General features: G+C 55.6%; 1 protein-coding gene across 1 annotated transcript; it reads left to right on the top strand.

Annotated features, from left to right (window-relative positions):
* Positions 1-4,009: 4,009 nt before the first annotated feature.
* MRPS25 (mitochondrial ribosomal protein S25) lies at positions 4,010-11,215 on the top strand. Its single transcript, XM_085899698.1, has 4 exons — positions 4,010-4,262; positions 9,192-9,298; positions 9,395-9,482; positions 10,868-11,215. Exons 1-4 carry the CDS (start codon positions 4,129-4,131, stop codon positions 11,064-11,066), a joined length of 528 nt encoding a protein of 175 aa, XP_085755824.1. The 5' UTR covers positions 4,010-4,128; the 3' UTR covers positions 11,067-11,215.
* The last annotated feature ends 229 nt before the right edge of the window (positions 11,216-11,444 follow it).

Genomic DNA, 11,444 nt, shown 5'->3' with positions numbered 1-11,444 from the left:
GCCACGTCGCGTTGCGAACGCTGGCTCAAAGAGAGCTCCATGTTATTGTTGTTATTGTTGTTGTTGTTGTTGTTGTTGTTGTTGTTGTTGTTGTTGTAATTCTTCTTGTTCTAATTCTTCTTCTGGTGAAGACAAAACCTTTAGGCCGTGGCTCTTGGACACATTTGTTCTTGTTTTCCAACTGTCACATGACGAGTGTGTGTGTGTGTGTGTGTGTGTGTGTGTGTGTGTGTGTGTGTGTGTGTGTGTGTGTGTGTGTGTGTGTGTGTGTGTGTGTGTGTGTGTGTGTGTGTGTTCATAAAGTATAATATATTCTCTGCTAACTCCCCTACCCTGACAACCCACAACTCTCACCACCCTACCTCTCTCTCTCTCTCTCTCTCTCTCTCTCTCTCTCTCTCTCTCTCTCTCTCTCTCTCTCTCTCTCTCTCTCTCTCTCTCTGTCTCTGTCTCTGTCTCTGTCTCTGTCTCTGTCTCTGTCTCTGTCTCTGTCTCTGTCTCTGTCTCTGTCTCTGTCTCTGTCTCTGTCTCTGTCTCTGTCTCTGTCTCTGTCTCTCTCTCTCTCTCTTTGTCCCATCCTTGCTCCATCCCCTCCTAATACAGTGCATCATCATCTCACACTTCTCTCTTTGTTTCTTTCTGTCTCCAGATGTATCTGGACAGTGGTTATCTTCTTATGTGTCTGGATGGTTATTTCCGGATGGTAGTCATCTCTGGACGGACACTCCCCTCACACTGCCTTACCTTCCCCACCCCTCATGCTGCCTTTCCGCACCCTCCTCGCTCTCCTTCTTGCTCCCCCTCCTTCCTCACTCGCTCCTCCCCACTCTCCTCTCCCCTCCTCGCACTCCCCTCCCCATGCTCCCCTCCCTGCTTTCTTCCGCAGTCTCCTCCCTGCTCCCCCCTCCCGCACTCTCCTCCCTGCTCCCCTTCCCCTCCTCGCTCCCCTCATCTCCTCGCTATCCGCTCCCCTCCTCGCTCCCCTCCTCGCTGCCCCTCCCCTCCTCACTACACTCATCTCCTTGCTGCTCCTCCCCTCCCTGCTACCTCTTCCCCCTCCTCGCTCCACCTACCCTCCTCACTGCCCCCCTCTCTCCTCCTTGCTGTCCTCCCCTCCCCTCCTTGCTGCCCTCCCCTCCTCGCTGTCCTCGCCTCCCCTCCTCGCTCCCCTCCCCTCCCCACGACCCTCCCCTCCCCTCCTCGCTGCCCTCCCCTCCCTCCTCGCTGCCCTCCCTCCCCTCCTCGCTGCCCTCCCCCTCCCCTCCTCGCTGCCCTCCCCCTCCCCTCCTCGCTGCCCTCCCCCTCCCCTCCTCGCTGCCCTCTCCTCCCCTCCTCACTACACTCATCTTCTCGCTATCCCTCTCCTCCCTGCTGCCTCTTCCCCCTCCTCGCTCCACCTCCCTCTCCTCCTCGCTGCCCTCTCCCTCCCCTCCTCGTTCCCCCTCCCCTCCTCATCCCCCTCTCCTCTCCTCCTCGTCCCCTCCCCTCTCCTCCTCGTCCCCCTCCTTCTCAACCCCACCCCTCTCCTACCTCACTCCACCTCGATCTCCCTTCCTCCTCTCTCTCTCAATTCTCTCCTCGCTCTTAACCCCCTTCCTGTCCCCATTCTTATCCCCCCCCGCCTTTCTCCCTTCATTCTTATCCCCCTTCCTCTCCTCATTCATATTCCCCCCTTCCTCCCCTCATTGTTATCCCCCACCTTCCTATCCCCAACCCCTTCCTCCCCTCATTCTTATCCTGTCCCCTTTCCTATCCCCCACTCCTACCTCCCTCACCCCTTCCTTCCTCCCCATATTCCCCCTTCCTCCCCTCATTCTTATCCCACCTTCCTCCCCTCATTCTTCACCTCCTTTCCTTCCCTCATTCTTATCCCACCCGCCTTCCTTCCCTCATTCTTATCCCACCCCTTTCCTCCCCTCATTCTTATCCCACCCCTTCCTCCCATCATTCTTATCCCCTCCTTCCTCCTCATTCTTATCCCCCCTTTTTCTCCCCTCATTCTTATCCCACCCCCTCCTCCCCTCATTCTTATCCCACCCCTTCCTCCCCTCATTCTTATCCCACCCCCTTCCTCCCGTCATTCTTCTCCCACCCCCTTCCTCCCCTCATTCTTATCCCACCCCTTCCTCCTCATTCTTATCCCACCCCCTTCCTCCTCATTCTTATCCCACCCCCTTCCTCCCGTCATTCTTATCCCACCCCTTCCTCCCCTCATTCTTATCCCACCCCCCTTCCTTCCCTCATTCTTATCCCACCCCCACTTCCTCTCTTTATTCTTATCCCACCCCCTTCCTCTCCTCATTCTTATCCCACCCCTTCCTCCCATCATTCTTATCCCACCCCTTCCTCCCCTCATTCTTATCCCCTCCCCTTCCTCCCCTCATTCTTATCCCCCCCTTTTCCCCCCTCATTCTTACCCCCCCCCCCTCCTCCCCTCTCTCTTATCCCACCCCCTTCCTCCCCTCATTCTTATCCCACCCCTTCCTCCCCTCATTCTTATCCCACCCCCTTCCTTCCCTCATTCTTATCCCACCCGCCTCCTCCCCTCATTCTTATCCCGACCCCCCTTCCTCCCCTTAATTTTACCATCAGCAACTGATGCCTGCTATTTGCTTGTTACAAATAATATCACCAATATCTATCTGTAATTCCAGCAGTGTCTGTGTCTGTGTGTGTGTGTGTGTGTGTGTGTGTCTCTGTTTGTGTGTGTGTGTGTCTGTGTGTCTGTGTTTATGTGTGTGTGTGTGTGTGTGTGTGTGTGTGTGTGTGTGTGTGTGTGTGTTTATGTGTGTGTGTGCCTGTGTGTGTCTGTGTTTATGTGTGTCTGTGTGTCTGTGTGTGTCTGTGTGTGTGTGTGTGTGTCTGTGTTTATGTGTGTGTGTATGTGTGTGTCTGTGTTTATGTGTGTCTGTGTCTGTGTCTGTGTGTGTGTGTGTGTCTGTGTGTGTGTGTCTGTGTGTGTGTCTGTGTGTGTGTGTCTGTGTGTGTGTGTCTGTGTGTGTGTCTGTGTGTGTGTGTGTGTCTGTGTGTGTGTGTCTGTGTGTGTGTGTCTGTGTGTGTGTGTGTCTGTGTTTATGTGTGTGTGTCTGTCTGTGTGTATGTGCGTGTCGTGTGTGTGTGTGTGTCTGTGTGTGTGTGTCTGTGTCTGTGTCTGTGTCTGTGTGTCTGTGTTTATGTCTGTGTATCTGTGTCTGTCTGTGTTTATGTCTGTGTGTGTGTGTGTGTGTGTGTGTGTGTGTGTGTGTGTGTGTGTGTGTGTGTGTGTGTGTGTGTGTGTGTGTGTGTGTGTGTGTGTGTGTGTGTGACCGCTGTTTCTCGAAAACCACTGGTCCGATCTAATTGAAACTTGCCAGATATATTGCTGGGGACCTGAGTATGTGCCTTTTCAAGGTTTGATATTAATCGGACAAGTGGTTCCCAAGTTATGGCAATTTATTTACCAAACCAATGACAGGACACGTTGTTATGATATCACAATTGACGTCACAATTCTTTTTTTTGCACGTACGGCCACGCCCGCACACGTACAAATAAATTTGTACAAAATAAATTATGATTGTTCCTCGGTGTAAATCATAACAAATCTGTGACGTCATTCTCTGGAGTGAGCCGATCTCCGCCGGTAAATAATAAAATAAAACACCTTTCACCGGTTTCTTCATGTTTAGCTCGAGTCCGTCACGGAGACGCGGCTTGTTTTACATTTTGCGATGATTTCTCCTTTTATTGTAATTTTCCGCGTCTCCTTTCTCCGATTTCCGGTAGTTGTTATCGTTTGTAGTTCTTGGTCACGATGCCTCCACAGTCTCACCCGTGTGAGTGAAAATAAAGGGAGACACTGTGAAGCGGTGTATAAGCAGCGTTTGTTGGGGATGTTGGGCACTTGGTGGTTTCGTGTCTCGTCCTCGAATCTGTCGAATTCCTGAGAAAAGTTTATTAAAAAGACTCCGAACGACATAAAATATGTATATATATATATATATATATGTTCATTTAATAAACGGAAAACGAACCCGAAAATTATATCAATATTCATGTCGCGGGTTCCCAGTGGCAGGAAATTAAATAATTATCGTTTAATCAAGAGGAGTCGAACGTCACGTCACGTGATCCGGCGACAAACACAACATGTTAATGAAGGGAAGATACCCGGTGACGCGAACGTTGCAGTATTTACGTGAAGGAGACGTGGTTCTGAAGGACGTAGTGAAGGTCATGACGGTGAATTATCAGAACCGGAGCGAGGCGAGCGATGGCGCGAGGTGAGCGGGGCCTGCGTCCTCTTGGACCTCACAACCTCGCATCACGTGCTGGAATGAGGAATTTTCATGGAAATTTCTGGGATGCGTCCAAGTCGTGAAAACATTGCGGGAAACTCTGTGGGTGGTGAGGGGGGGGGAGAGGTGGAGTGGTGAGGGGAGGGAGAGGTGGAGTGGTGAGGGGGGGGAGAGGTGGAGTGGTGAGGGGGGGAGAGGTGGAGTGGTGAGGGGGGGGGAGAGGTGGAGTGGTGAGGGGGGAGAGGTGGAGTGGTGAGGGGGGGAGAGGTGGAGTGGTGAGGGGGAGAGGTGGAGTGGTGAGGGGGAGAGGTGGAGTGGTGAGGGGGGAGAGTGTGGAGTGGTGAGAGGGGAGGGTGTGGAGTGGTGAGAGGGGAGAGTGTGGAGTGGTGAGGGGGGGGAGAGGTGGAGTGGTGAGGGGGGAGAGGTGGAGTGGTGAGGGGGGGGAGGTGGAGTGGTGAGGGGGAGAGGTGGAGTGGTGAGGGGGAGAGGTGGAGTGGTGAGGGGGAGAGGTGGAGTGGTGAGGGGGAGAGGTGGAGTGGTGAGGGGGGGGAGGTGGAGTGGTGAGGGGAGGTGGAGTGGTGAGGGGGGGGAGAGGTGGAGTGGTGAGGGGGGAGAGGTGGAGTGGTGAGGGGGAGAGGTGGAGTGGTGAGGGGGAGAGGTGGAGTGGTGAGGGGAGAGGTGGAGTGGTGAGGGGGGAGAGGTGGAGTGGTGAGGGGGAGAGGTGGAGTGGTGAGGGGGGAGAGGTGGAGTGGTGAGGGGGAGGAGAGGTGGAGTGGTGAGGGGGAGAGGTGGAGTGGTGAGGGGGAGAGGTGGAGTGGTGAGGGGGGGGGGAGAGGTGGAGTGGTGAGGGGGGAGAGGTGGAGTGGTGAGGGGGGAGGTGGAGTGGTGAGGGGGAGGTGGAGTGGTGAGGGGGAGGTGGGGTGGTGAGGGGGGAGGTGGGGTGGTGAGGGGAGGTGGGGTGGTGAGGGGGAGAGGTGGAGTGGTGAGGGGGGGGAGAGGTGGAGTGGTGAGGGGGGGGAGAGGTGGAGTGGTGAGGGGGGGAGGTGGAGTGGTGAGGGGGGAGGTGGAGTGGTGAGGGGGGAGGTGGGGTGGTGAGGGGGGAGGTGGGGTGGTGAGGGGGAGGTGGGGTGGTGAGGGGGAGAGGTGGAGTGGTGAGGGGGGAGAGGTGGAGTGGTGAGGGGGAGGTGGAGGTGGGTGGTGAGGGGGGGAGGTGGAGTGGTGAGGGGAGGGAGGTGGAGTGGTGAGGGGGAGGTGGAGTGGTGAGGGGGGAGGTGGAGTGGTGAGGGGAGGTGGGTGGTGAGGGGGAGGTGGAGTGGTGAGGGGGGGAGGTGGAGTGGTGAGGGGGGAGGTGGAGTGGTGAGGGGGAGGTGGAGTGGTGAGGGGGGGAGGTGGAGTGGTGAGGGGGGAGGTGGGGTGGTGAGGGGGGAGGTGGAGTGGTGAGGGGGGAGGTGGAGGTGGGTGGTGAGGGGGGAGGTGGAGTGGTGAGGGGGAGAGGTGGAGTGGTGAGGGGGGAGAGGTGGAGTGGTGAGGGGGGAGAGGTGGAGTGGTGAGGGGGGAGGTGGAGTGGTGAGGGGGGGGAGAGGTGGAGTGGTGAGGGGGAGAGGTGGAGTGGTGAGGGGAGAGGTGGAGTGGTGAGGGGGGGGAGGTGGGTGGTGAGGGGGTGGAGTGGTGAGGAGGGGAGGTGGAGTGGTGAGGGGGAGGTGGAGTGGTGAGGGGGAGAGGTGGAGTGGTGAGGGGGGAGAGGTGGAGTGGTGAGGGGGAGAGGTGGAGTGGTGAGGGGGGGAGAGGTGGAGTGGTGAGGGGGAGGTGGAGTGGTGAGGGGGGAGGTGGAGTGGTGAGGTGGAGTGGTGAGGGGAGGTGGAGTGGTGAGGGGGGAGGTGGAGTGGTGAGGGGGGTGGAGGTGGGTGAGTGGAGGTGGAGGTGAGGGGAGGTGGAGTGGTGAGGGGGAGGTGGAGTGGTGAGGGGGGAGGTGGAGAGTGGTGAGGGGGAGGTGGAGTGGTGAGGGAGGTGGAGTGGTGAGAGGTGGAGTGGTGACGGGAGGTGGAGGGTGAGGGTGGAGGTGGTGAGCGGTGAGGAGGTGGAGTGGTGAGGAGGTGGTGGAGTGGTGAAGAGGTGGAGTGGTGAGGGGGGAGGTGGAGTGGTGAGGGGGAGAGGTGGAGTGGTGAGGGGGGAGAGGTGGAGTGGTGAGGGGAGGTGAGGGGGAGGTGGAGTGGTGAGGGGGGAGGTGGAGTGGTGAGGGGGAGGTGGAGTGGTGAGGGGAGGGGGGAGGTGGAGTGGTGAGGGGAGGTGGAGTGGTGAGGGGGAGGTGGAGTGGTGAGGGGGGGAGGTGGAGTGGTGAGGGGGGGGGTGGAGTGGTGAGGGGGAGGTGGAGTGGTGAGGGAGGGGAGGTGGAGTGGTGAGGGGAGGGAGGTGGAGTGGTGAGGGGGGAGGTGGAGTGGTGAGGGGGAGGTGGAGTGGTGAGGGGGGAGGTGGAGTGGTGAGGGGGGAGGTGGAGTGGTGAGGTGGGGAGGTGGAGTGGTGAGGGGGGGAGGTGGAGTGGTGAGGGGAGGTGGAGTGGTGAGGGGGAGGTGGAGCGGTGAGGGGGAGGTGGAGCGGTGAGGGGGGAGGTGGAGCGGTGAGGGGGGAGGTGGAGCGGTGAGGGGGAGGTGGAGCGGTGAGGGGGAGGTGGAGCGGTGAGGGGGGAGGTGGAGCGGTGAGGGGGGAGAGGTGGAGCGGTGAGGGGGGGAGGTGGAGCGGTGAGGGGAGAGGTGGAGTGTGACGGGGGGGGAAGGTGAGGGGGAGGTGGAGCGGTGACGGGGGGGAGGTGGGGCGGTGACGGGGGGAGGTGGGGCGGTGACGGGGGGAGAGCGGTGACGGGGGGAGGTGGAGCGGTGAGAGGTGGAGCGGTGACGGGGGGAGGTGTGACGGGGGGGAGGTGGAGCGGTGGGGAGGGGGAGAGGTGGAGCGGTGAGGGGGAGGTGGAGAGGTGGTGAGGGGGGAGAGGTGGAGCGGTGAGGAGGGGGAGAGGTGGAGCGGTGACGGGGGGAGGTGGAGCGGTGACGGGGGGAGGTGGAGCGGTGACGGGGGGGAGGTGGAGCGGTGAGGGGGGAGAGGTGGAGCGGTGAGGGGGGGAGAGGTGGAGCGGTGAGGGGGGGAGAGGTGGTGAGGGGGAGAGGTGGTGAGGGGAGGGGAGAGGTGGTGAGAGGGGGAGAGGTGGAGTGGTGAGGAGGGGGAGAGGTGGAGTGGTGAGGAGGGGAGAGGTGGAGTGGTGAGGAGGGGAGAGGTGGAGTGGTGAGGAGGGGGAGAGGTGGAGTGGTGAGGGGGAGAGGTGGAGTGGTGAGGGGGAGAGGTGGAGTGGTGAGAGGAGGGGGAGAGGTGGAGTGGTGAGAGGGGGAGTGCAGGTTGGGGTGGAGAGGGGAGGTGGAGTGGTGAGAGGGGGAGTGCAGGTTGGGGTGGAGAGGGGAGTGCAGGTTGGGGTGGAGAGGGGGAGTGCAGGTTGGGGTGGAGAGGGGAGTGCAGGTTGGGGTGGAGAGGGGAGTGCAGGTTGGGGTGGAGAGGGGAGTGCAGGTTGGGGTGGGGAAAGGGGGAAGTGCAGGTTGGGGTGGGGAAAAGGGGAGTGCAGGTTGGGGGTGGGGAAAGGGGGAGTGCAGGTTGGGGTGGGGAAAGGGGGAGTGCAGGTTGGGGTGGGGAAAGGGGGAGTGCAGGTTGGGGTGGGGAGAAAGGGGAGTGCAGGTTGGGGTGGGGAAAGGGGGAGTGCAGGTTGGGGTGGGGAAAGGGGGAGTGCAGGTTGGGGTGGGGAAAGGGGGAGTGCAGGTTGGGGTGGGGAAAGGGGGAGTGCAGGTTGGGGTGGGGAAAGGGGGGAGTGCAGGTTGGGGTGGGGAAAGGGGGGAGTGCAGGTTGGGGTGGGGAAGGGGGAGTGCAGGTTGGGGTGGGGAAAGGGGGAGTGCAGGTTGGGGTGGGGAAAGGGGGAGTGCAGGTTGGGGTGGGGAAAGGGGGAGTGCAGGTTGGGGTGGGGAAAGGGGGAGTGCAGGTTGGGGTGGGGAAAGGGGGGAGTGCAGGTTGGGGTGGGGAAAGGGGGAGTGCAGGTTGGGGTGGGGAAAGGGGGGAGTGCAGGTTGGGGTGGGGAAAGGGGGAGTGCAGGTTGGGGTGGGGAAAGGGGGGAGTGCAGGTTGGGGTGGGGAAAGGGGGGAGTGCAGGTTGGGGTGGGGAAAGGGGGAGTGCAGGTTGGGGTGGGGAAAGGGGGAGTGCAGGTTGGGGTGGGGAAAGGGGGGAGTGCATGTTGGGGTGGGGAAAGGCAGGGAGTGCAGGTTGGGGTGGGAAAGGAGTGCAGGTTGGGGTGGGAAAGGGGGGGTGGTTAAGGTGGGGAGGGGTTGCAGGTTGTGGTGAGGGAGGGCACCCTTCTTTTTCCTATCAAAGAGATTTTCCTCAAAGATGATGACATCATTGTCTGTAGTTTTTATTGTTATTTTTTCCTCCGACAGTTGTCTTCAGCACAAACACTTCTTTTTTTTTCTCCATCTCTGTTAAAAGTGATTATTTTTCCGTTCTGACCCATTTGGTCCTCAAACGTCCGAATGACTGGCAACGCCGTGGTCGCTGGACGTCCGACTGACTCTGGCAGGGCTGTGGTTGCCAAACTTCCGACCCATCTCCTGACCCTGGATACCCCCAGAACATATGCAAAGTTTGGAGAATTGCACCGTGTTGTAGAATTTTGTAATAATCAAAGAAAAGGCCACTCACTCACTCACTCACTCACTCACTCACTCACTCACTCACTCACTCACTCACTCACTCACTCACTCACTCACTCACTCACTCACTCACTCACTCACTCACTCACATATTTCCACAATTACAGATTTGTTCCCACTATTAAAGGTGATGCATGTTGCATTTGATGACAACCATTAATACCAACCATTTTCTTGCCAGGAAGTATATATCTTTGAAGGTTCCCCAGATCCAGTACAAAAACCCCAGGGTGCAGATCGTGATGTTCAGGAACATCACGCCATCACCATTTATATGTTTCTACCTCGGTAAGTTGTATAATCAAAGCTATTAAAATTTAACCTCAAATATTGTTACTGCTGGTTGAGAAAATTATGAGTGAATGGAGTATTTGCACTTTGCAGACGATGGTGAACAGATTATGTTGGATGTCGAAGGAAAGACCTTTATGGAAATCCACGAGCGTGTGCGAGCATTGGTCTGCCAGTCTCAGTAAGCAAGCCATTTGGTGAAAGTTGACATGGACATTAAATTTGCCGGATATCTTTGGGAACCCGATCATGGACCGGATCTCCCACCCCAACCTGCACTCCCCCCCTTTCCCCAAACCGGATCGTGAACCCGAAATTTGTGCTTCAATTGCAATTTATGAAGTGAGACTTTTCACCAATGATTTTTAGCTCAAAGTTTAATGCATTGAATGGTGGGAGTAGGAAATGCCTTTCAATGAATTGTACAATTTGAGTAAAAATTAACTGTGATTTAGATTTTGTGATTAAGAATTGTGTGATGTCAAAAATATGTGTAAATGCTGCTATTCGTGCATGGTTATTTGACCCCGACCGGTTTCACCGGAGGGACTTTGTTTGGTTTTTTTCCCAATAGGTTTGCTCTCCATCTCGGTTATCCATCTATAAATAATCTCTATCTATAAAAAAAAAAAACAGAAGACTATCTAGGTTTGCTCTCCGTCTGTCTGTCTGTCTCCGTCCGTCTGTCCCACCTGAGGTTTTCCAGAATTTTCCCCCATACCCTTTAACATATTCAACTGAAACTTGGTACGTGGCTTCGTCATGATAAGTTACAGAACAAGTTTGAGTTTAACAGCCTTTCGTCAATTTTTCACAGAGTTATGCCCTTTTTGGACTTGGAAAATATCACATCGGTAGGGGACATGTATTGCAAAACGTCTGACTGACTCTGTACCCACTATTAAGGGTGATGAGAGCTGAGATTGTTTTACGGTGAAGGTCGCTGGCTTAAGATCTTAGGGTCTTGAGTTCGGGCCCCTGTAGTGTCGTAATAACACCAGGTTGGTTGACTCAGCCCGTCATCTTGCAAGTCCGATTTCATCAATGTCACGAGACAAACAAATCTAACAACGTTCCCAACCAAGAAACCTTTCGAGTACTCAAGCTATTCACGTGATGTTTAAAACGATATTAAAAAATAATCTTAAATAACATCTTAAGGGGGTGAACATTTGCAAATGGTCTATTAAGACTATTTGGATAATTAAGACACGAGTGAAACTTTCTACACGAGTCGTCGCTCCGATGGTGAAAATTTTGTGTCGATCCGACGAGCAGTTGCATAGATAAAACACTTAAGTTCTGTGCGGACAAACAGACAGACAAACGGGTCCAAATTCAATACCCTCTCCTCCGCGAGGGTAATAAGATGAATTGTGACATCACTTGTACTGCCATCTTGTAAATACTTGTATGGTTTGTGATAGGTAACTGCTATTTTGTTTGTTAAGAGTAAAAATGGACAAAAATGCTCTGGCGTTAACCGATTTGCATGAAACAAATACCCTTGACTTATTTCTGATAGAATTTGAACAAAAGTAACTTTAATATTGTTTTGTCATGCAGAGAGGAAATGCAGGCAAGTGAGAAGAAGCAAGAGATGAACCCTGCAAACTTTGGTCCTCAAGCCCACAACTGCTTGCGCCAATGCATATGTGAGGTTCCAGGCCAGGTCCCTTGTCCGAGTCTGGTAGAGTTGCCAAAGGAGATGAGAGGCAAATACCGTGGGCTCCATCTTGAGGATGAGGCTGAGGCTGCAGCGTGAATGCCATGTGCACTTGCTCTACTTCGTAACCACAGTAATCCATGTTTGGGTTTGTTCTTTTCAAGCTCAACAACAATTTGAACTCTCGTAAATCGGGCTACCTTTGGTTATGGTTGAGAAACGAATTGCATAAAAGTATCTCTACTGTATCATTGAGAAAAATCCAGTGTTTGTTTGACTTCAACTATGACTTTATATTTAACAACCCCAATTCATCTTACCTTTCTTGTGGGGTTGGCCAGGGAACGTTATTGGCCCAAGCCTTTCAAGAATCGACTGGTTAGGCCTGATGTTGGTTCGGTAAGAGGCATTTGGAATTTGTTTCGGGGTGATTACGATAGCTGGGCTACTCTCTGAAATATATCGTGGCATCTTTAA

Source organism: Eptatretus burgeri, chromosome 10, assembly GCF_056783735.1.
Source record: "Eptatretus burgeri isolate ZD-2024b chromosome 10, Ebu_testis_v1, whole genome shotgun sequence".
In the NCBI taxonomy this organism is placed as follows: Eukaryota; Metazoa; Chordata; class Myxini; order Myxiniformes; family Myxinidae; genus Eptatretus; species Eptatretus burgeri.
The sequence above is the reverse complement of the archived record's forward strand: the minus strand, read 5'-3'. Positions and strand labels throughout refer to the sequence as shown.